Source organism: Colletotrichum karsti (assembly GCF_011947395.1).
Source record: "Colletotrichum karsti strain CkLH20 chromosome Unknown Scaffold1, whole genome shotgun sequence".
Classification (NCBI taxonomy): domain Eukaryota; kingdom Fungi; phylum Ascomycota; class Sordariomycetes; order Glomerellales; family Glomerellaceae; genus Colletotrichum; species Colletotrichum karsti.
In genome coordinates this window covers 977,997-1,001,806 of record NW_024065901.1, presented here as the reverse complement: position 1 = coordinate 1,001,806, position 23,810 = coordinate 977,997, and the positions used below count along the sequence as shown (strand labels likewise).

The 23,810-nt window shown below is 54.7% G+C and overlaps 8 protein-coding genes across 8 annotated transcripts; 5 read left to right on the top strand and 3 right to left on the bottom strand.

Moving 5' to 3' along the window:
- Positions 1-507: 507 nt before the first annotated feature.
- CkaCkLH20_00229 (glycerophosphoryl diester phosphodiesterase) lies at positions 508-1,737 on the top strand (the record flags this gene model as incomplete). Its single annotated transcript, XM_038882949.1, has 4 exons — positions 508-553; positions 613-986; positions 1,039-1,143; positions 1,198-1,737. 4 exons carry the CDS (start codon positions 508-510, stop codon positions 1,735-1,737), a joined length of 1,065 nt encoding a protein of 354 aa, XP_038751654.1.
- A 5,057-nt stretch (positions 1,738-6,794) lies between these two features.
- Positions 6,795-7,253, top strand: CkaCkLH20_00228 (uncharacterized protein; the record flags this gene model as incomplete). Its single annotated transcript, XM_038882948.1, has 1 exon — positions 6,795-7,253. One exon carries the CDS (start codon positions 6,795-6,797, stop codon positions 7,251-7,253), a length of 459 nt encoding a protein of 152 aa, XP_038751653.1.
- Positions 7,254-8,739: 1,486 nt separating this feature from the next.
- On the bottom strand, positions 8,740-10,075 carry CkaCkLH20_00227 (actin; the record flags this gene model as incomplete). Its single annotated transcript, XM_038882947.1, has 4 exons — positions 8,740-8,802; positions 8,861-9,175; positions 9,246-9,698; positions 9,767-10,075. The coding sequence occupies 4 exons, from the start codon at positions 10,073-10,075 to the stop codon at positions 8,740-8,742; spliced, it is 1,140 nt and encodes a 379-aa protein (XP_038751652.1).
- Positions 10,076-10,830: 755 nt separating this feature from the next.
- CkaCkLH20_00226 (uncharacterized protein) lies at positions 10,831-11,157 on the bottom strand (the record flags this gene model as incomplete). Its single annotated transcript, XM_038882946.1, has 2 exons — positions 10,831-10,903; positions 10,964-11,157. The coding sequence occupies 2 exons, from the start codon at positions 11,155-11,157 to the stop codon at positions 10,831-10,833; spliced, it is 267 nt and encodes an 88-aa protein (XP_038751651.1).
- A 1,278-nt stretch (positions 11,158-12,435) lies between these two features.
- Positions 12,436-13,256, top strand: CkaCkLH20_00225 (GPI biosynthesis protein family Pig-F; the record flags this gene model as incomplete). Its single annotated transcript, XM_038882945.1, has 2 exons — positions 12,436-12,786; positions 12,840-13,256. The coding sequence occupies 2 exons, from the start codon at positions 12,436-12,438 to the stop codon at positions 13,254-13,256; spliced, it is 768 nt and encodes a 255-aa protein (XP_038751650.1).
- Positions 13,257-17,483: 4,227 nt separating this feature from the next.
- CkaCkLH20_00224 (uncharacterized protein) lies at positions 17,484-19,053 on the bottom strand (the record flags this gene model as incomplete). The annotated part of the gene is made up of 3 exons (XM_038882944.1): positions 17,484-17,513; positions 17,641-18,760; positions 18,956-19,053. 3 exons carry the CDS (start codon positions 19,051-19,053, stop codon positions 17,484-17,486), a joined length of 1,248 nt encoding a protein of 415 aa, XP_038751649.1.
- Positions 19,054-20,448: 1,395 nt separating this feature from the next.
- CkaCkLH20_00223 (uncharacterized protein) lies at positions 20,449-21,215 on the top strand (the record flags this gene model as incomplete). Its single annotated transcript, XM_038882943.1, has 3 exons — positions 20,449-20,532; positions 20,585-20,638; positions 20,694-21,215. 3 exons carry the CDS (start codon positions 20,449-20,451, stop codon positions 21,213-21,215), a joined length of 660 nt encoding a protein of 219 aa, XP_038751648.1.
- Positions 21,216-22,031: 816 nt separating this feature from the next.
- Positions 22,032-23,810, top strand: CkaCkLH20_00222 (set domain-containing protein; the record flags this gene model as incomplete). The annotated part of the gene is made up of 3 exons (XM_038882942.1): positions 22,032-22,298; positions 22,414-22,539; positions 22,815-23,810. 3 exons carry the CDS (start codon positions 22,032-22,034, stop codon positions 23,808-23,810), a joined length of 1,389 nt encoding a protein of 462 aa, XP_038751647.1.

The window sequence follows — 23,810 nt, the reverse complement described above, 5'->3', positions numbered from 1 at the left end:
CTTGACCGATTGGATTTGCCCGGCGGGGTGAGTTGATAGCAGAGCCAAAGTCCGTTCCGCTCCACTCCAGCAGGCACGCATCAGCACGTGGCTCCCGACATGCCTCGCAGCTCTGGGCCCGGACCGCATTCAACATCCCGAGGCCTGATTCCGTCAACCACCCACCACCATCCATAACCACCCCCACTGCGGTCGCCAGCTCCCCGAGGTGCAAATCATTCCACGACCGCGTGCGGTACGGGCTTTTGTATTCCACCGATCGAGCCCGGCTTTATCTTAAGTCCCTTTTTGTTGATGATGACTACTCCGATCATGTTTTAGTATCTTATTATAGATTTAATACACTACTCTCCTGCCCCAGCGCGCGCTGGCCGTTGCGAATACACTGACGGCTGGCTCAACTCGATCCCGACGATAGAAGATATCTACACTCAATTGATCGCCGATATACATCCCTTTCCGATATAAACGAAGACTAGACTCCGACGAGAGAGAAATAAAGCAACAATGGTGTCCGAAACGAAGCCGCTCCTCTCGGAGGACACTCCTGGCGGTACGTCATCCTCGACACCTCGTAGCAAGATCTAGTAGCTAATTGCCGTGCTCAAACAGCACTCTTCACTCGCGCCCTCCCCTCGAGCTCCTCTTCCACATCGACCCTCCCGCAAGCGATAGCGCACCGCGGCTACAAAGCGCTCTACCCCGAAAACACCCTCCTCGCCTTCCGCGCGGCACTCGATGTCGGCGCGCACGCCCTCGAGACGGACCTGCACCTGTCAAAGGACGGCGTCGTCGTCCTCTCGCACGATGGCACGCTGAAGCGCTGTTTCGGGGTCGATGCCAAGATCAACGAGTGTGATTGGGAGTACTTGAGCACGCTGGAGACGATGAGGGAGCCGAGGCAGAGGATGCCGCGGTTGATTGACTTGTTGGAGTTTTTGGCGGAGGAGGGGAGGGAGAAGGCTTGGGTCTTGCTCGATATCAAGGTTTGTTTTCTGTGGACGCGGTTGGAGAGCGATGGCTGATAAGTTGGGATAGGCGGATGACCCTGCCCCGGAGCTGTTGAGTCGCGTGGCGCAGGCTCTGGCGTCGACGCCGGGTCCTGTGCTGTGGGATAAGAGGGTCGTATTTGGATGTTGGAACGTGAGTACTTTCCCTTCTTCGAGTTCGCTGTTCCGACTGACCTGTCATACGCAGCAACCATACATCAACCACTGCGCAACCTACGTCCCCTCCTACCCCGTCGCTCTAATCTCCTGGTCACCCCTCTACGCCCGCAAATTCCTCGCCCAGCCGTCCATCTCCTTCAACATGTTCCAAAAGTCTCTCGTCGGGCCCCTCGGCAGGGCCTTCATCAAGAAGGTCAGATCAGAGGGCCGCAGGCTGTTCGTCTGGACCGTGAACGACGAGGAGTGGATGGAGTGGAGCATCCGTGCGGGCGTGGACGGGGTCATCACCGACGAGCCGGAGGCGTTCCTGGAGGTCTGCAGACGGTGGGAGGGCGCGAAAGCGCTTCCCGGGACTTCTGCTGCCTCCGAGGACATGACCGGGGGCGAGAAGAGGCTTGAGCAGCTCCGTCGGTCGAAAGATCGCGGGTGGAAGAGGACGTTCAAGCTGTACCTCGAGGTCGTCTTCATTCAGGTACTCGTGGCGGTGTTTACGCCGCTGCTTATGATTGTTGCGCGGTTCGGGGTTGTGGGACCGGGCCCGAAGGCGGCGAAGGCTTTGCGGTTGTGATATTCTGCGAAGGCTTCCTCGGCGTACGGAAGACTGGGTGGAAGATAGATAGGGGAAGTGTATCATAGAGATGCAGCTTTGCAACTGTATTCGTATAGATGGGATCTACTGGGATGGACAGATTGGAGGAAGTGCTCGGCATGCTACGCTGTCTGGTTGTAATGTCTTCAGCTTGAGTTGGAATTGTCATTGGTCTACAGTAGCTAGACTGGAGATGGATACACACTCTCACAGGGCCATCACCAGCATCAATGTCTTGATCAATGTTCGTAACAGGTATCCTGCAAAACTCTGGCGGTCACCGTTATCAAGTCCCATCTAAAGCTGTTATACCACCGGGCCTGCGGTGATACGCTTCCTCGTTTGAAGATACCTGATTGTAGAGCCATTTTCGGTAAGCATATTGGTCAGTGATTTCCTTGAAGCCTCCTACAACGTGTGAGACTATTCACTGCAAAGATGGTCTAGTGTTTCACGAGCCAAGAGCGCCATCGCATCGATGATTGCAGTGTAGTTCTTACAGGTCCCCTGCATCATGCCCGACCCCTGCAGTCCTCGCAGCTTTCACTGCGATTTCATCCCACCCCCAGGGGACGTCCTGCTAAACTTCGAGTAATTCCTACTGTTCACGTTGTTGCTGCTACGTCTTCAGCTTCGGATAAAGTTCTCACTGTAATAAACAGATCTTCGTCTCTGAACGGTAGATTGGCATGAATGTTTTGAAGCATTTTTTCACAGCCATTGGATCTGTAGATGGAGCTGTAGATGGAGCTGTAGGCACGCGAACCGGGGACGGACAGGTTCCTCGAGTCCCGAAGATGGAAACGATCGAAGTCGTGCTACTTATGCATTTGATCAAGAATAAATCACCCGCGAGCATTCAAGATAGAAGGTCTTTTGAGTATTAGATGTAATGATTGGCGCTTGTTACCTACTGTACTGCAGCAAGCGGTCACGTCTTTCCAACTGAGTCATTCCCTCAGCATATTCACCTTTCGCCACATCAAAACCCGCGCAGCCACGAGCCTCTCGAACCTGGCAACAACACTATCATCTCGGTGCTCCTCGCTTCTGGTCTTGCGAGGTTTTGTCTTCCAGATACACAATTTCTCGTCCATGCATATACCGCATCTAGCTCATGCTCTGTTTGGGTGGGTCTCCAAACCAGGAGAGCAGGTAACATCGCCTGAGAGTATTCATATCCAGCCGGTACGATGCTCTACTTTTCCTCGGCCTGAGAAACCCTAGCTTGCGAGACCAATTCTCCATACTGTGGAACAGGCGTTGGAGAGAGACAATGGTTCTCAATGGGTCACCGACTGCGATGATGTAGTAAAAGGCTATGTTGAGAGAGACCCAAGCACAGCAGACGCTTCGGACTTGACACCTCATGATCGTTATCACCTGCTTTTCTCTGCAACTTGACGTGGATTGGTTCCCATGCTTCTTACGGCAAATCGAGCAAATGGCTTGGTGCTCTCGCCGATTCAACATGATGATGGTTGGATAAGCTGAGATGGCTTCGTGGAAGGAGCCCTCAACTATGATACCAGTTTGGTCAACTGAAAGTATGCCGGCTCTTCTTTATTTGGCATCACAATATGGACTTATTCTGAAGCGAATACTCTCCAAACAACAGTGAGAAGTAACAATAACGACAGCAACAACGACAGCAATAATAATAGCAATAATAATAACAATAACAATAGCAATAACAATAGCAATAACAATAGCAATAACAATAGCAATAATAATAACAATAACAATAACAATAGCAATAACAATAGCAATAACTCGAGACCCCCGGAGTACTGTGAGTGGTCAGTCTATAGCAATGGATAAACTTGATTGAGACATCAATGGGTGGCAGACGGCACCAGTCTAGTTGAACCAAATTACTCACAGCTCCTACCTACCCGGTGCTATCATTCTTGTGGGAAGTGCTTCGAGGGGAAGACAGCAGTACACATAGTAGTAGCCGTGTTGATAATGACGGCACCCACTGTAACGGCCCCAGCGGTAGAATGTAACAATCTATCAGGAATAATGCTTTTTCTCAGGAATAATGATGGAGAAGGTGCGCTGAAGCCTTTAAGTCACGGCCGTCTGTTTCGATAATGGGTCAAACAACGGGCAAAAGTCGAAATCAACACACCGCAGATACTCACCCATCACCGCCCTTCTGGTCAGAATGTGACAGACAAACTTTGCTCTCGGCTAACGAGCATCCCAGCCACCCAACCACCAAGACAGACGTTCGCCGACCGCTGCTTCCGACCACGTTGCTGCGGGCGCTCAGCCCTGGGGCAGAACGCCATTACCTAATGAATGGAGCCTCACTTCCTGGCTCGCTTCCCCCCCGCGAGCGACCGCCAGTGATCTGATGGCACCATCAACTTTTAAGGTTTTGCCTCTCGACTGGAATGCGGGGTAGAAAGAGGGAGAGGGAGATGAAGATCCGGGGGAGAGAGCAGATTTGTACGTAATGGTGATCGAGAAGAGACGTGCGAGCATGTTGAGGACCCAGGAGGATGTCGAGACGGAGACGACTTTACTCCCGGCTAAGCTGCAGAAGTGTGGCCCCTTAGGATATCTGTGCTTCGCGCCGGCGAGTTGGGACTGGTGATTGATGGTGAAGAGCCGAGTTGTTTGGAGGCGCAGTTGTCCTCCAAGCTTGCGGGCCGGACCGTCACGATCGTGAGATGTTGCGGGCGTTGAAGACGGCGAAGCAAGCTGCGTTGAAGCGGTGTCCGTCTTGAAGGTGTGAAGAGCGACATATCGGTGGCTGTCTCACTTCCAACTTTACGCGATGTTGAAGATACACACAAGATGTCTCGCTCAACGTCGAACACGATGAACCTCCCGCCTTTGTTCGGATTCAGTCAGTCCTGGTTCTGACGCCGAGGCCGGGGCATTGTCTCAGTCTTTACAAGACCCCGAACGTCTAAACCTGTTCTCTTTGACGTATCTTCTACCAGAAAAGGGCTCAAACACTGGCAACATAACTCATTAGCAGACCCTCTGGTATGGCGAAATGAAACAGCGAGCTCGCGCCACAAGGTCCACGATGGTGCACCAGCGCTTCGACTCGGAACGAACAAACGACATGCCCAGGAACCAGCACGTTTTCCGTCAGGAGAGAAAAGTCGGGGACAAGAGGCCTTCCCCGGAATCTCAACCTGCAACAAGCATCGTGGCATTGCGAGCATGGGTTGAGAGGTCCGGTGACCATCGTCGACGCGGCAAACAGAATTTCCATTACCCCCAGGAAACCGCTGACTGGTCGCGCCAAGGGGACCACACTGGACCTTTGACGTCGTCGTCCCATGCCGTGGCCCCAAGCAGGGGGGCGTGGGTGAGTTGGGTGAAGGTAGCGGTACTTACTTGTTGGTCCTCGAATGACAAAGCAGAACATGCCAGCGGCGATCAACTCAAGCGGACGAGAGTGGAAAAAGTGTGAAGAAAATTGCACCAAAAAAAAACTTCCAGCCAGAGACTGACTTCCAGTTCCTTGCATTAGCCCCATCTTCCCCAGTTGTGGCCCCCCGGGCAAGCCTCGGGTGGTCCCCAAGATGGCACGCTACGGACGAAAGCGGCAATCGATGGGGTAACGCTTTGCTAACAGATTGCTCCAGAGCGCAATGGCGTCTTCGAGGTGTTTTCAATTTTCATTCCAGCAAAGTGGTGGTTTTTTTTTCCTGCCCCTCCGCGTGACAAGTCTGGCCCCAAGAGCCCCCAGGGACGCCATCCCGTAGCAGGTTTGCATCACGCGAACCCCAAGGGAAGTGGGGGGGAAATAGCAGAGATCTCACGTAGATGGTGACAGAAGGGTACGGACTCACCTCATTGCCTCATCGGACTTCACCTTTTTACCGGCGTGCGATTGCGCTGGCATTTTTGCTTGGCTGACGGCGAGTTGGTGTGTTTGCTTCTTTGAGCTTCTTATCTAGATTAATCAAGTTGAGGAAGAGATCCTATTTCGGGCTTGCTTATTGGCAGATAACAGGTTGCCAATATGCGGTTGGGCAGCTTACACGTCGTTGGAAGCTCCTTACAGCGAAAGCTCCTTTGGCAGGGAGGGTGTCAGTGAGGTAAGGCAAACGGCATACGCAGTATGCAGCATGCCTCCGATCAGAGACCCTGTCTCACACACACACACACCACCCCCAAGGTCCAATATGTCTTCATCGTCTCATAGACCCCAAGAACACGCAAGTCAAGCCTGGACGTCTCGTCTCGGTACGTAGGAATGAGGAGTTATCATCCACCAAGCTGCATCACGACATTTCAAGGTCTTCTCCTCCTTGCTTCTTCACGCCCCCACTTGCAAGAGGGTGAGAAACAAAACAGAGCAACCAACGACAGCGAACCAAGCTACCCATGAGCTGTCCAAACCAGCTTCACCGGCCTGAGGTACCTAGCTTCAAGGGCCCGCCGACGACGTTTCGGGGCCTCGGGACCGCCCTAATTTTGCAACCAAGATCTCCCATCTCCCAGGCCGTCCCTCTTCCGCTCCCACCTCGTCTTCCCCTACGGCGTTAGAGCCGCCAAAACTTTTCCCTCCTTCTGGGTCCCGGACTCCATTGGTGAGAATTTTTAGTGTTATTTGGCCGAGTCTGGAGCCCTGTACGTACCTCACCCAGCCCAAGGTAGCTACGTACCGCTACTTCACGCCCCCAGGTGACTCTTTGCCAGTGCAACGCCGTCACTCAGCCCATTGGGAAACTTTTTGCATGTCAGGAGGACACCAGCGCCAGAGAGTCCGGCCGTTTCTTCTCTCTGTGTACTTCGTACTTGGCATCCACCACCCTCAAAGAGAACAAACCTATATAGACCATGGACCCTCCTTCGTTTCTCTCGCTACTGACCTCACCTCATCTCATTGACTCATCCCAAGACATTCAACCCGTCTGTTCAGACCAGTTCATCTAATCTCATCACCTCATCCGAGACTTCAGACGACATCCGTGGCACCAACCCACTTACACCACGAACCACCACATCAACATCACCACCACCACCCTCAAACTTCACACACACACACACAAGCATTCAAAATGCCTTCCCAAATCTTCGTCACAGAGCCCCACCCCACCGTGGCACCAAACACCTACATCTACTCCGGCCGCGGCGGCGCCGGCAACATCTTCCGCGCCCCGGCCGTCACCACCCCGGCCGCCGGCATCACCACCCCCCTCAAGCCCGCCCCCGTCACCACCAACAACAACAGCGTCCGCCGCTTCTACTCGGGCATCGGCGGCGCCGGCAACGCCCACGTCGGCACCGCCAGGCCCCCCGTCAGCTTCGACGAGGACTTTGACCGCCAGCAGGTCCGCGACCGCGCCACCGTCGGCCACGTCGGCATCGGCGGCGCCGGCAACGTCTCCCGCCGCAAGGGCTCCGACGCCTCCTCCGTCCTGAGCGACGAGTCCTCCGCCTCCTCGGGCTCCTCCCTCAAGTCCATCAAGGAGCGCGGCGGCAACTTCCTCCGCCGCCTCGGCTCCAAGAAGAACTGAGAAGAGTCTTCAGTCTTCTCTCTTCTTATTACCTCTTTTACAACAACTGTATATGGATGTTTTGTTTCCACACTACATCACCCCAAAAAAGAATCAGCAAGGCGTTACGAAGGAAACCAAAAAAGTTATTTGTCGGATATTTGATCTCATGTGGTAATGGCGGAAAAAAAACATATGAGCGGGACTGGTATTTTTCATGAGAGCGAGGGTGCCTCAGAACATGACGAAGAAAGACGAACCCGTCCTCTGGCTGGTAGATTCCAGAGGAGGCATAGCGGGAGAAGAAAACGGCGTTTTTGTTTCTGGTGAATACGATATGACAGCGAGGTCGAGCGGACCACACAATACCCCCACCCAAAAAGAAGCATTAGGTGTTCTTTGCATAGCGTGACCCATCCGTGGATGGTGTCCTTGAATTGAAAGTTTTTCAAACTTCATCAAACGTCGGTTCTATGTGCTGCCATGACTCCACTTCACTTTTACGGCTCACATCTATCGACAATTGATTGATGTGATTGTGTAGATGAATTGTGTCCAAGCTGAACCCAGACGTTTAGAGCATTATGCAAAACGATCAATTTGTCCTCCAGGCTAGCGCAAGTCTGCGAGTCAAACTTCTCGAAAATTACGGGAGTATTCGGCTGTCTGATTCCCAGCGCCTGCAAGCCGCCTCACAATTCACGGGACCATCATCATCTGCCCATAACCGCATTGACCTGCGACAGAGATACAGAAACCCAATAAGAAAGACACACACCCAAGAAAAGCAACGAGAACTTGATAAGACAGAAGAAAAGAGCCTCGCCAGAGCTATGACCCCTCCGATAGCCATGAAGCCGCGTCCAGAAGCTTACTTACGAGACACGAATAAGCAAATACAAACGTGTGTGTGCGCGCGCGCTTGCTGGAAGAGCTCGCGTGCGGGCAAGACACGCATCAAGTCGGGGCACCATTCGCCTCGACTAAGGATACAGAAAGACGCATCCTGCCTCTGCAGCCCCTAGCTAACAATAGCTTCGTGACGGGATGATAGCATACGATGAAATGCCGTCACGCACGTAACTGAGACAACAAGACTCGGGTATCATTCTCAACTTTCTAGCTGACCATTACCTCAACATGCTGCCTGCCTGCCTTTCGCCCTGCTCTTGCCTCGCGACACACACCGGGGGTCCCCGCCAGGGCTATCTCTTTAAAAAGGGGGGTTTTTGATCTTCGAAATCTAGCCAGCCAGTCCTTCATTCCCTTTCCTATCGTCGTCCCTCTTCTCGTGACATACATTCCTCGGAGAAGAAAAAAAGGGCACCATCTCTTGTTTTCGCCGCGTCTAATGGTGTATGTGCTTGAATGATGCAGGGCTATCACGACAAGGAAACACACCCAAAGATCTATGAAGCGTAGGCTCCCCGAAAAAGATGTGTCTAGGGAAAAAGCCGCTCTCTCTTTTCTCATCCGTATAAAATTTCAAAAAACAAGAAGAGCCGTCTCACGTAAATTTGGTGTGGATGATGTCGGGGTTCTCGTGCCAGTCGTCGATGCTCACCCACATCTGTAATGTTGTCAGCTTCCAGCAGGCCAACGTGGAGGATAACAAGTATAAGACTCACCTTTCTGAACGTGCTGAGACCAGCCAAAATACTTCCTCCGATCCACGTAGAGTACTTGCGCTCGGGCGGCGCAAAGATCTTTATCCTCATGTCCTTAACCGCCAGCCGCTGCAGCTCCGTGAGCAACCGGTCGCCGAAGCCCTTGGTCAGCGTGCTGCCTCCGGAGAGAACGATGTTGCTGTACAGCGACTTGCGGAGGTCGAGATCCGTCCGGTTGATGGCGTCGACGACGATCTGGTGCACGCCGGGGTACTCGAGGCCAATGATCTCCGGGTCGAAGAGGATTTCCGGGGCTCTGAAGCGTTCCGCGCCGATCTGGGGACAGTGTCAGCAAGCTGTGACTGAGGACTGAGACTCGCCTTCTTAGCTCGCAGCGCAGACTTACCTTGAGCTTGTGTCCGTCCGGGAGCACGTACTCCATGCCCTTGGCCGGGTCCGTCCTGTTGGCCCACTCCTTCTCCTCTTTCCTGGGGTCGTGGGCCACGTACGTCACCGACTCCTTGATGAGCCGGACGACCTCCTTCTCGGCGCTCGTGTGGAAGACGTAGCCGCTCTTGCGAAGCAGCGTCTGCATGTACTCGGTCACGTCGCGACCCGCGACGTCTATCCGCCTAATGCTGCTCGGCATGGCGAATCCCTCGTACACCGGCACGGCGTGCGACACGCCATCGCCCGAGTCCAGCACGATACCCGTCGTCCGGCCGCTGGCGTATAATGACAGCACCGCCTGGATCGATGTGTACAACGCAGGCACGTTGAAGGTCTCGAAGAGAATCTGGGCCGCTGTGTCGCGGTTGCTGCGGGGGTTGAGGGGCGGTTCGGTCAGGAGGACGGGGTGCTTTGGGCCGCTCGTTAGCATTCGAACGCATGAGATACGGTTTTCTCGGCGCTCTGCCGTCAACGAACCTCTTCACTGAGGGTCTTGAGCCCTTCTCCGTAGACGTACTCCCAAATCTTCTCCATGTCGTCCCAGTCCGTGACGATGCCGTGCTCCAGCGGGTACCTGATCTTCAGCAGACCCCGGAGCTCCGTCGCCGCCTTCTGACCGATGAAAACCTCGCCCTCAAGCGCGCCAGCCAGGACTCTCAGGTGCTTGGGGCGGCCGACGAATGAAGGGAAGTAGCACTTGGGCAGGTCATCGCCCGCAAAACCGGCGCGAATGGTGCCGGAGCCATTGTCCAAGACAATGGGCGCGTTATGCAGCGAGTCCGTCATCTTGCGAAATGCATCCGATTTTAAAAGCTATGTTCTCCCTTCCAAGGTGATTGTGCCCGCTGTCGTCACTCGGCGTGGTCCTCGTCCCGATTTCGCGCAAACGCCCCTATGTTTGTTGGTCTGGCGGTGACTGCGAAGTGGGGACCCTTTCGATTCGCTGGCGAGAGGGGTTAAGCTGCAGAAAGCAAGCAGTCCGCCGTAAGTAGTTGCAAATGGGCGGAAAGGAAGTGCAAATATGTGGTGTCGTCGCGGTCGTCGTCGTCGTCGGTCGCCCGGGTCGAAGGCGTGTTGTCAAAGTGGTCAAAATTGGAGGACAGCTTCAACACGACGCGGTCACACAGTCCGGGGAGCTGCAGGGGCGCGAATGGCTAGGACGGAAGTGGAGTAGCGCGACTCGGAGCTGGTGTGCACTGGCCATTCAGGGTCTCTGCCGGATTGTGTAAGTGAGCGAGACACTGGAACGTCTGGTTATGTTTTGTATGCAAGCAGGCAATTAATCATAAAATTCAGTTGCTGGACGGATTTCTCAGAAATTTCACTAGATACTTGATCATATTTTAATGTTTGAACAAAGTGAATTATGCGTGGTCCGATTGGACTTCTACCGATGCTTTAGGTATCCAAGAAGCTCCCGAACGCCGTAGATGCTGAGATGAAATATGTACAGGTATCTCGAATATGTTCCAAATTCCCAAATCTAAAACTCCCAAGTCGTGGTTACCATTCATTGCAGTATGAGGAATGGATGTTGATGTTTAGATGCGGCCATCGAACATCAGGTAGGTGAGGTAGGGCCATCCGAGAATGAAGCCAGCGAGAGGGAAGAACCTGTTGAGTGCGGTGTTAGACTTGATTCATTCAGAAGATGTCGAAGAGATCACTGCTTACATTCCTGCGGTGGCAGCACGCTTCTTGAGCATGGCACCGTAGTAGGGCTTTGCCTGAACACCGGTCTGGGACATTCTCTGGAAGGGGTGGGGCTCGAAGGAGCGAGCGACGTTGCGCATGTTGGTGAGCAGAGAGAATTGTCTGCGCTGGATGGCCATGCGGGCAGCGGTGCGAGCAGCGAATGCGGGAGACATTTTGAGTGGTGGTTGGGTTTGTAAGAGGGTAGTCGAGTAGAGACTTTTTCTTGGAGGAGTTGAGAGGAGTGAAGTGGTGGTAATACACTCGTACAAAAGATGTAGTGGAGAGTTGGTAGTGTGTTTGAGTCGAGACTCTGTTTGATGATGTTGATGTGAGATGGTGATGATGAGGGAAAGGGAACACAGCAGACGGGAAGCTGCTTTGGATCTTATACCAAGGAGATATTGTGCGTCCAGGCCGCGAACCTACGAGATCTATGCATCGTTGACAATCTATTCCGGGATTTCCAACGGCAAACGCCTATTGTGGGCAGATGAACGGGCAGCTTTGTCCGTAAGATTCCCGTGCCTGGGCGGAGCGGACGAGGCTTCTCAATCCAGGCTCGGTCAAAATCATGCCATCGCATCTCCAACGGCCCCCAAGTGTATCCATGGCCGTGGGATTCTGCAATGAAAATTGACAAGACAAGAGTGTCTCACCCAATAGGCGCAGCCGCGCAGGCGCGTGTGGGGAAGACAAACGCATGTGTTCGGGCAGCGATTGCAGAAAAAGAGGCCTGGCTGAACAATAGGTTGGTCGTAATGGGAGAAAAAACGGTCGATGGGCGATCGCGCGTTTTCATTCTGTTTCCTGACGACTGCCAACCATTATGGGGTGATATGGTCTGACGGCGGCCACCATGGAAGGGCGGTGATTGGCCGGCGTCAGGGCCTGGATTCCTGGCGAATGAAATGATCGCCACTGCTGACCATCGAAGCGAACAATCGAACCATGGGCCCAACCGGCTGGGAGCGACGACGAGGGAGAATCCGGGGAAGAAGACTGACACCTGCCTTGATCCGAAGACGCGAAATGTTGGTCTTCAGATCCCAAACTAGAATAGGGGATGAGATAACATCGTCATCCTTTTTCTTCTCCTCAAAGAATCAGGTGAATGGCGCGATGCGACGTTCTCTGCAGATGCGGTACGTAGCGGCCTGTCAGTCAACGCTTCGCAGCTGGTGCGACCCTGCAAGAGCCTGTGGACGCCGTGACTGGCCCAAGAACCTGGGGACAGCCAGCTTATCGCAGCGTCTTCTCAGCCTTATCGCCATGTGACCCGGACGGACCCGCCAGCGCGTTCGGACGTGGTCGCCGTTCCGCGGTTTTTCCTGAGCCGTGGCCTTCCGGGTTCCAGCTCCATCGAACTTCTTCATCGACCGACCGCTCCGAAATCACCCTCCTTCCGTCTCCCGACCGTCCGACCGATCGACTGACTCACATTTGAGCCCGCCATGCCATTGGTAGACCCTGTGACGATGTCGACACCAGCAAAGGCCGCCTCCGACGCCGGCAAGCCCAGGGACGGGCTGCACCCAGTTCATCCCCTGTCGAGCCCTGCCGCGCAGGTAGTCCGACACGTGCAACCGGTGCTCCTCGGCGGACTCTTCGTCGCGCAGTTCAGCTCGCTCGTGGCCGAACCCGTGCGCACTTTGTCGAGTTCCCTACCGGTAGTCGCTGCGATACAGATCATCTACGCATTCATCAGTTTGCCAGCGGCTGGGTCGCAAGCTGCAAAGGGTGTGCGCAAGTCCCGGCCCGGCGAGAAGAAGAAGGCCGAGAGCACGGGGCCGAATCCCTTCATCGTAAGTCCATCTACGCCCCGCGAGCCGTGGCTCGTTACTGACAACTAACTTAGGCCATCTTCCTCTCCGTCCTCCTCGCCGCCCTGATCACGCCGGCCCTCCACATCGTCCTCGTCCTCTTCGGCGCCCCTTTCCTCACCCACGTTCCCCATACCCTCCTCTGCTCCGCCAACGTCGCCCTCCTATCGCTCTTCCCGCTCTTCTACGTCCACGGTGTCGAGGCCAGCACATGGGTGTCCATCGCCAGCTCAGCTGCACCTCTGGACGAGGCATACGGCGGTCTGGTGGGCGGGCTGCTGGGCGCGTGGCTCGGCGCGGTGCCCATTCCCCTAGACTGGGATCGTGAGTGGCAGAAGTGGCCGGTCACGATCCTGTGCGGCTTGTATGCTGGTTACATCCTGGGCAAGACGGTCGGCGGCACTCTGGCGTTTGGCAAGAAGATGGCGAGTTCCGCGAAAGACGACGAGTGAGCTTGTGGCAATGGCCAAGACTCTCTAGAAAAGAAAGGCTGGAATTCACTCTTACAAGATATCGACAACCTGACTCGGTTCTCGAATGAGAGCTAGATATGCCGAGAAACGGTCTTCGTCATAGTCAGTTCAGCAAAACGTCTTCGGATCAGGTGTGCCGTGTCTAGGCCCTAGACCTGATTGCAAAAGGCGGTATAGCTTCGGGGGTGTTTAGTAGGCCTCAACGGCTTCAGCAGACTTAGCCCTTGGCTAGCTACATGGCTTCCGTGTAAACATTGATGTATAATAGCCAGCGCCGATTGTCAGTAGCTGAGCCAAGTCAACCAAGAAACCAAGAATGTTTCCGACGCTTGGATTGCGCTGAATATGGTGGAAAAGGAATAATCGTGATGATGAGTAAGTTTGCCTCAATGATGGTCTCGGAATGTCGCAATCGAAATCTGCAAGTGGAATGAAACGGCAACGTAACGTGTGGCACGATTCATATCTCCAGCCACAGCTAGCCTTGCAAGTCGGGTTTGCCTCACTTATCACAGCCCTACCATCTCCACGACGTGGACGAAAAGGGACGTTATTCGCTTCGGCGTCCTCTCGCCATCCGCGCCCCCCGTCGCAAAGCGGGTACAGGCCGCGTCTCCGTCGCAGCCCTGCCAGCTGCCGAGCCGACTTGGCCCCCTTTGCCGCCGGACATGGCCGTGCCCCTTGCGTCATAAGCCACCCGGGTGACTTGGGTTTCATTGGTAAGACAGTTTTGACAAGTTTTTTTGGGACGAAGAGACAGGAGCCAGCCGAAGAGCGGCAGCCAGAAGGGAAAAGCGGTGGGGAGGGGGAAAGCCACTTTGGCCATTCACTCAAATTCTTTGCGTTCTTCTCCGCAGCATGCGCGGACGGACCGATATCCGCTGGAGAAACGCCTTTAGCATCAACCTGGGAGAGGATGATGGACCAGGACGAAATTGCCAGGCTGATCCCCGATGTCGTCTGTGGCTGTGCCATCATTGTTGCGCAATCCCTGGATGAAGTCAGCCCTCCATCTGTGGCGTTGTGGCTCATGGCCTGCATTTTTATTCTGTTGCTGGGGGCCCTCCCTGCACCATCGTGACTGCTTCTGGCTCCTCTGACTGGTCGATGGCCGGCGGAGCGATGAGCAAAAGAAGCAAAATTAAGAAGGTGGATCCTATTAGCGGACGGCGCTAGCGGTGGGCTCGGCTGATGACGTAGCATCCACTTCTCTACCTTACCCGCCCAAAGGCCCAAGACCTGTTCGCGCAGCTTTTCCTGTCCATTAGATTCTGATGTACGGGAATACGCGAGAAAACAAGCAAGTTGCAGTGCAGCGACTGTGCACGCTTGGTGAGGGAGGTCGGAAACACCGTGCTGTGCTGGGCTGGGTTCCTGGCTCCCAATGACGGCGGTACAGGAATGGCTGGGGCGGGGAGGACGCGCAATGTGAAGCTCGATCTGGTAAGGATGGATCGGAAACAACAAGCTGCCATGGCAAAGGAGTGAACAACGAGTAAATCTGTAAGGGGGTTAACGAACTGCTGTACCTGTTGATGTAATACCACAAACCTGGCAACGAACAGGCGGGATGATTCTTTGCAGGAACAGCCGTGCCGTATCTGCCACGGCGATACGTCGTGAAGCCGCGGCTGCTGTCACTAGCGTTTCTGCTCGGGTTGAATAAGGCAAGCTTGTCAATGTCGACAGGGACATTGCCCAAAAAGTGGGTGAAGGTGTGGCTTGTCCGCAAGACACGGCAACGCCATCCCTTCCCCCAAGAAAATTAGCGAACCGCGTCCGAGGGCAGCAGCAGCGAAATGCGAGGTGCGAGGTCAAGAGGTCTAGTGCTGTGTGTGCCTTACGACAGGCCGCACCTGCACCTTAATTTCTGGCCGCAGCAAACCGGTAATGAGTCGATGACGCATGTTCCCTCTCATTCTACCCCCAAGCCTCTCCCCGGCATGACCACCAAGGCGACGGGCGCCTGGCGCCTGGCACCTGGTGGTTTTGCTTTGCTTGGATGGGGGAACTTGCGCTTGGGTGGTGCTTGGGTGCTTCCGGACCTCTGTGGCCCAGCTACCTGCGACTGGCTTGTCCCTTGTCAGACGTAAGGTCGAAGGTCGAAGGCGGGAAGGGGGTGGCCCATGCAAGTCCACATCACATCACTGTGAGCTTGCTTGCTTGCTTGGTGACCGTGACCTTGCGCCTGCCTTACCTTCCTAGGGCCCTATTTTTTTTCTTCGTTGGGTCTTGGCTTGCGCAAGAGCACTCCTTCTCTATTTAAGCATCTCATCCCCAGATCATCTAACCTTCCCCTCTTCGACATCATCATCCAACGAACATACAACTCGACCCCAACGTCAGATCTTGAGATCCCGTCGCAAACTATCAACAAACACTCACCTACAACACAACACACATCAATCACCATGCCTTTCACCGCTTCCGATATCTGCAAGATCCTTCTTGCCATTATCCTCCCGCCCGTCGGTGTCTTCCTCGAGCGTGGTTGCGGTGCGGACTTCTTCATCAACATTCTGTTGACCATTCTTGGTAAGCTTCAACGTTGTCGCCGCTCGTCCACCACAGTCACTAACAACCACAGGTTACCTGCCCGGTATCATTCACGCTCTGTACATCATCTTGAAGTATTAAGCGACCAGTCGCTGAGAACCCCCGACCTCAAAAAATCGTCCACGCTGTCGAGGGCCATGACGAATAAGCAAGCGACAGCGGCATGACCTCAGCCTCCAGTATGCGATACCCAATCGTGTGACAGGAGGACAGTGGTATGGGCGGTGGCCGGGCATTCCAGCGACCTCAGCTTCCGTCTCATCCGACAACCTTGGAGCTCTCCTGCAGCCGAGGGCAGGGATTTCACCTGTCACTGCAGGGTGGTCTTGCTCCCTCTTCACCTCTTTTTTTGTTTTGTTTAACGACCACAACACATCAACGGCCTCTTTTCCTTTGGGAGGCGGTTTTCATCACGGACTTCATCATCATCATCGTTTCTGCTTTTCGCGGCACGCGAGATACGGAGGGATGGGAGACATTGGACTGTGTACACTTGATGCTTAATTCGATACCCGACATCAATCTTCAAACTAAAGACGTTTCTTCAAAATGACATTCTCCCTCATGCACCGTGATGTGTTGTCAGACAGCTCCAGTCCTTGCTCGACACCCGGCTGTGCCGCATGACAGCGGTGGTGCGAGAGGTGCATTCGGAAGCGCTCCTCCCCGCCACTGCCAGTGACTGCCGGCGATCCTTGTGATGTCATTCTTTACCGCATTGAAACGCCGTATGCATTCCGGAAAGGTTCTAGACCGCATCAAACACTCAATGTCCATGCAGCTTATTTCTTTGCAATGATGCGCTTAGACATTCTCTGCTGCAAAGAAATAACCTTCTTTATCGCGTTTACTCATGCTCAATCAGCCACGATTATGGGGTCATGTTTCTGCGCCTGACGACCAGCCGAATCCAGAACGTTTCTCGACAACCAACGGGATCCGAGGGACGCGTAACTCCAATGCAGCATAGCGGATCCTCTATTCAACACAAGGCTGGCCAGAGCGCCAAATTGTCAACTGGGGCATTCAACCCTGAGAACAGCTTCACCCCGGCCCATGGGCTGTGTTTAATTGCACGCAAGCCGTTGCGCAGGGCTGTGGAAGGAGGTCTGAGACTGCAGAGAGAGAAAAACGCCCAAGGGCGGGTATGTCTCAGGTACACCGTACACTAAAGTACAGAAGAGCTGCGGTGAGGGCGAGCGAATTGCGATGCGAGAACGAAGCAGAAACAATGGCGGGATCCACTCCGGCAATGACTCGGTGAAGATGGAAGAAAAGGGCTGAGATTTCTGAATTCGTTTTTTTATTTCGAAGGGCCGGCGCCGCCCCTCATCATTCGGCCCCCATCGTACCCCTGCCATTCTGGCCCTGGTGATCCCGCCTCGCTGGGCTAAAGGTTCCGGCGTACCCGCCTGCCAACTCTATGCATTTCATTTCAATCGTTGCGATGAACCACGCCCCATTCTCCGGGGTTTCCATGGGGGCTGCGGTGCCGTTTCTGTGTCACGGGGGGCATCCATCTTCGGACACTAGCAGCAGCAACAGTTGTTGGATGTGAGGATGGGGGCGGTGTGGAATTTTTAGATCACTATCGGGCCTTGCAGGTTCGCGGAGATCTCCGCGCATATTGATTGCGGAGGTGCGACGCGCTCAACCTCTTCCGACCTTGAATGACAGGATCTGTGTTGTGCGACGTTAGCAAACCAGTCTTCAGTCGGGGCCCTTGAGTGTGTGACCGCACGATAGGCGTGTCTCGCTGCTGGCTGAGGGGGAGATGCGAGATTGACAAAGGGAAACGGGCGCTTACATCGTTCTTCCCGACGGCGACAGGGTCGTCCTCGGCCACTCTGATACCCCCCGCGCCCTCGATATACGCGATCGGCGCGTCGCCCATGACCTTGCGCGCCGCCTCGCCCACCGTCGTGCCCTTCTTGACCAGCACGCAGTCCCTGAAGACGACCTTGGAGTCGTTGGCGCCGGACTGGAACGTCGTCGTGTTGCGCACGGGGAACACTGGCACGAGGCCCAGGATCTCGGCCGCCTTGCTGAGCACCTGCACGACGCCGGTCGAGCCGAAACGGTACAGCACCATGTCCTTGAGGTTCTCTATCCGGTTGCGGTTCTTCTCGTCGAGCTCCTTGAGGCCGCCGCCCTCCGGGTCGCCCTGCTCGATCAGGTCCTCGCGCGTGTCGACGAACTCGCTGCCCTCGGTGTACTTGACGTAGCCCTGCTTGGCCATCTTGCGCAGGAAGATCTCCGAGATGGCGGAGCAGAGGACGATGGTGTTGGGGTCCTGCATCTTTGCGATCTTGGCGATGTTCTTGTCGGCGTCCGGGTGGTCGATCTTGTTGAGCGCGATGACGGTCGGGAACTTCTCGTCCGTGAAGGCGTTGACGACGCGGTCGATGGTCGACTCGTCCCAGTCCTCGAGCGGCTCCTTGATGCCCAGCCTGTCGAGCGCGCGGGCGACGACGTTGGCCGTACTGCCGTAGCCGGAGAACTGGCCCTGCAGCGTCTCGATGGCCGTGGCCTTGATCGCCATGTGACGCCTCCTGATGGACCCCCATTTCTCCATCAGGTTGCCCTTGATCCACGCCACGATCTCCCCGCGCAGCCATGCGATGTCGACCGAGGGGTCGTACCCGCGGGTCTCCTTGCCCTCGGCGTCCACCGTGCCCGATGCGTCCACCACGTGTATCAGCGCATCGGCGTGGCGCAAGTCGTCGAGGAACTTGTTGCCGAGGCCTTTGCCCTGGTGAGCCCCGGGGACGAGACCGGCGACGTCGAGGAGCTCGATGGGTACGGAGCGGCGGCCGTCGGTGCAGGCGCCGTAGTTCGGCTTGCAGCGGTCCGAAACGTTATGTCGTGCGCAGGCGCATTCTATTTGGAGGTATCCGATCGCTCGTTGGGGGTCAATCGTTGTGAATCTGTGGACGGGAGGGTGGTCGCATTAGCATTGCCTCGAAGAACAGAGGTTTCGCGGCGGGCAGAGGAGTAGAAGCAGGGCGTACGGAAAGTTTCCTGTTCACAAAATCCATCAGCGGCCAGGTCGATCGATGGTGGGGTCGGTTTTTCTCGGTCGAGCGGGCTTAATTTTTTTTTTCTTGGTGAGAGTGTTTTACGGACCAACTTTTGAGGTGGCGTCTGTCAGACTGTTGAGCGTTGTGCTCTTGCCGGCGGACGGCTTGCCGACCAGGCCGATCAGAGGATCTCGAGGCATTGTGTTTCGGAGCCTATGGTTTTGCGATGCTGGCGAGGTGGAATTCGAGAGTCGTTCGAGGGGTAGCGATTTTGCGAAGGGCGGAATCCACCCAGCTCTGTCATCCCGTCCCGATAATGCAATGAGGGGCTGCCCCGATAGCGTCCAATCGATCCATTTGGACGTCAGCGATGTTTTGTGTCCGACAACTGCATCAGCCACCGCTCCATGGATCTCAACATCTTTCGAGCGTCGCTGCACGGCAGACCCGCCCTCCCGGTCAGCTGTCACCACACACTAAAACACAGAGTAACCCATTTTCATTGCTTTTTGTTTATCCCCTTCACCATGACATTGCTCCTAGATGTCGTACTCGAGGCGTGTTAGCGATTCTCAAAGCCACAGACTCTTGGCATTCGTTCCTCGTTCTCGGTCGGTCCCACAAGCCCCGCCAGTGTCTCGCTTGCGGGTATAATCTTGGAAATCGACACATCTCTCACCTGTCATAGGGCTTATGGCCTAGCGGTAAGGCGTCCGCTTTGCATTGTCATCAATGTCTGCGGAAGATCCTGGGTTCAATCCCCAGTGAGTCCATTCCCCCTTTGGGGGTCGTACAGAGTTTCCAAGTATTGTTTCTTGACCGAATCGCGTCGCTGGCGTTGCTAAGTCTAAATCTACTGTTTAAAGTCCCCTTGGGCACGCACTGTTTTTTTTTTGTTTTTCTTCTGCGTCGGTTTCCTTGCCATTCTTTCTCAAATATCAACTGTGAACAATAATGCGCTCTTGCATGTACACTGTGATATGGAAGGAGTTGCTAGGTTGATGTGAAGAGGAGGCAGGCAGCCTGTGAGTTGTGGTTTATGTGCTTTTTGCTCTGTGTCTAGGCTTTTCCATAATCTGGTTGACCGATATTGAAACATTCGACTTCGTATTGTTGGAAACCTCAAGTGTCCCTCGCACTTACTCATCACTTCGCAACCAAAGTCGGATCAACAACATGATCCATGCAGTGACGGTGATAGTTCCTTCTCAACGCAACCATATTTCTCAGAAACAGCAGTTGCAGGTGTCACGTTAATATTTAGAAAAGAAGTAGCGGCGGCATGATGTTGCGACTGGGGCAACAACGTAGCAGTTCCGTACTGAATTTGGCGCGGCTCTTGCACTTACCATACTTCAACTTCTCCGTCGTTCTTGCCGCTGATCCAGCTTCTTCTTGTTGTCGCTGATTTTCCCCTCCTACCTGCGGGTATTTGAAGTCGTCTTCTGGTCAGTTCATTCGAACAACCTCTACAAGTCATCATCTCCTCTGGCCACGGACAACTTCTTGGATTCAAATAGCGGTTAGTCACTCTGCAACGCGTCAACAAACTGCTTTTTTTTACATCATCTCAAACATTCACACAACCACCGAAGATGGCTGACGTTCAATCGAAATCCGGCATCCGTAGCCTGCAGGAGGAGTTGAACGAATTCATCGCTCCCTTCGACTTTCCGGAGGTAAGGTGGATGCTTCGTTGATTTGAATCTCGGACTGACAGTGACCATCCAGATCCAAATTCGCCGTCGCATCAAGATTTTGGTTCGCGATTACGGCGATTTGCAGGTATGTCCCCTGGCCCCGTACAATGTATTGGACTAAGATAACGAGGATACCCCAGGGTGTTCTGACTGATAGGTCTAGTGAAGATATCGCCTGCTACGCAATCGACATGGTCCTCCATACCTTACTCGAGGAATACACTGAAGTCGAGCCATACACGGGCAAAAACACCACCGAGGATATCGAACTGGAGAAAGCGCTCCTGATAGGAACCATAAGATGGGCAATTGAGCAAGAAAAGCTCGAAGGCATGAGGCCAGCTGTCAAGTCGCACTTCCAGACGCAACTTGCATCTCTCAAGGGAGCGCTTGAGCCGGTTCAGACCCTCTCGACCTCGGAAAAAGAGCCGATGTCGAATTCTGACACCAAAGTGGCCTCGAAGCCCGCGTCTTCTTCTATACTTCAGAAGCGGGAGCTTTCAGAGTACAAGGAGAATCTGAACGAGACAGATGCTGCCGACGCCGAACAGGATGAGCTTGATCGAAAGGGAAGACCTATGGAAGAGCCCAGCGAGGCCGAGACTTCGTTTCTCCATGATGAGACGAGGAACTGTTCCAGTCCCAAGAGCGTGGAGGAATGAGACTAATTCAGTAGTCGAGAATACAAAGGTTTGAGGTTATGGATATCGAAGAGGCTGCAAGGACGAGGCTGCAGGGTTCGGGGCTCAACTCCAGTTTTGGGATTCATCGACGATGGTAAAAATAGACTCGAGGAAGAAGTACATAAATTGAGTTGCCCATGCGGTTGGTTTCCTTACCCGAGTACACTCCCGAGGTGATCTGGAGTAACTGAGATGCGTCTCAAGGATGAGCAGCTAAGAGCTGGGTGATTGGAGGCAATCGCGAGTCGCATGTGTCGGCGGCTGGGTAACTAGCTGAAGACTATGTCGAATGGTTCATGAGAAAAGAAACGGCACCACCGATCGATACTCAAAGGCTCAACATCTTCGGTTCGAGTCGGCCATTCCGATTGCGTGGCAACGGAAATTGCAGCAGGAACATCAGAGTTTGGGATGTCGTTTAATTAGTGACCAAATATTGGACGGAACGCGTCAGGTCGTTTTCGGGCCTTGGTCTCAGCGACCCCAGAGGGCTTAGATGCGAAGAGAACCACTTTGCCAACTTCAACCTTGCCATGCTGAAAATCGCACAGGGTTGTGAACACAAATGGTGAAAAATTGATCGCCAAAAGTTGCAGTTGTACTCTGCGCAAAGTCAATCATTGACGCATTGCATCGGTCCTGGATAACCCACCAAAAACCTCCACTGACGAACCAACTCCGATTTCTCGGCCCGCTAACCTTCTCCTACAACGACGACGGGAAACGGCGTCCGCATCTCGACACTACCGACCTTGGGACTTCAAGAACCGCAGACGAGACATTGAATCCGCGACCATGGCAACTCCACAGCTGGCCGTCGACACGCTGCCCACCTGGGCCATGTTCCACGATGTCGACCTCGTCGACGTCGAGGCGCGCGAAATTCCCGGCTGCGGGCTGGGGCTTCTGGTGAACAAGGAACTCAGCCGAGAGGAGGAAACATTCGATATCCCTGCAGTGCTCAGGATTCCACATGAGCTGGTCCTGTCTGCCGAAGCAGTCGAGAGTTGTGCCAAGGTCGACAAGAATTTTCGCCAGCTGCTCGATGCGTGTGGCCACAAGGTAGGTCATCTCAGGCCCCGGACATGGCTCATCATCGCTGACGCTGGACTAGTCGACTCGGCACGATGTTTGCTTATTTTTATTGACGCAAATGGTGCTATCTGACCGACCGAAGACCAACTTGAAGGGTGGCGTATCGACGCCGTGGACGGAGTATGTCAAGTACCTGCCACCACAGGTGCCTGTTACGACTCTCTGGACTGAACAGGAGCGTGAGATGTTGAACGGCACATCACTGGAGGTGAGTTCGCCTCACCTATTCTACCTCACCGCAATCCATCTGCACTCCGTCGCCATTTAGCAGCCGCCCTAGACATGCTCGGACAGTTGACAACCAGTGGACATCGTATCACCGTACCCCAGGTTGTCACTGGTGCATGCAAATACCCATGAACATAGCTCTTCCTAGTGGCGACCCGTCTCACGGCAAGCCAAGCAGCTTGCGGCTGAGGAAGGCGGCTGGGCATGCCCTGGGCGGCGGCTATCACACCAGAATCACGTTCTAACAGACACAAGTCGGCTACTGCTGCCAAGATTGTCGCGCTGACTGACGAGTTCGACGAACTTCGTGAGACTTCCGAGGCCCTGCCCTTCTGGAACGAGCTCTTCTGGGAAAGCAACAAGGTCTCCCTCATCGACTGGGCCCGCGTCGACGCATGGTTCCGCTCCCGATGCCTAGAGCTGCCAAAGTCGGGCGAGGCCATGGTCCCCGTGCTGGACCTGGCGAACCACTCGGCAAAGGCCAACGCGTACTACGAGGAAAACGACAAGGACGAGGTGGTCCTCCTCCTGCGGCCCGGCTGCAGGGTCTCGCCCGGGGACGAGATGACAATCTCGTACGGGGACGCGAAATCCGGGGCGGAGATGCTCTTCAGCTACGGGTTCATCGACCCCGCGTCCGTCGCCGACAGGATCACGCTGCCCCTGGCGCCCCTCGAAGACGACCCGCTGGGTAAGGCGAAGCTGCACATCTTCGAGGGAGCCCCGACGGTGGAGTTCGACCGGACGAATGGCGTCGTCGGCTGGAAGAGCCCCTTCGCCTACTTCATGTGCCTGAACGAGGAGGACGGCCTCGACTTTCGCGTGCTGCAGGACACCGGAGGATCACGGGAGCTAAAAGTGTTCTGGCAGGAGGACGACGTGACAGCGTCGACCAAGGACTTTGAGAAACACATCGACGGCCACCCCATCGCACAAATCTTTCGTCTTCGAGTGGTTACCGTCTTGCAGGATCTGGTGTCCGGACAGCTCGAGCGACTCGCTACCGGCATGTCCCTTGACGACCTGGACGCTTCGCTCAGCGAGGGAGGTCTCATATGCGGGGCGTGCATCAACGCCGCCGCTACGTTGAGGGAACAGGAGACCAGCTTACTGGAAGCCGCCATGAAGTCTCTGGAAGACCAGGTGAGTTTATTCTCCTGTCGGGTCCTCTCTGTCAGTGTCAGGGCTGCAGCGATAACATACGATGCTCTGCCCATGTCCTCCTGGCCCATTGCCCTTTTCCCCTTTTGA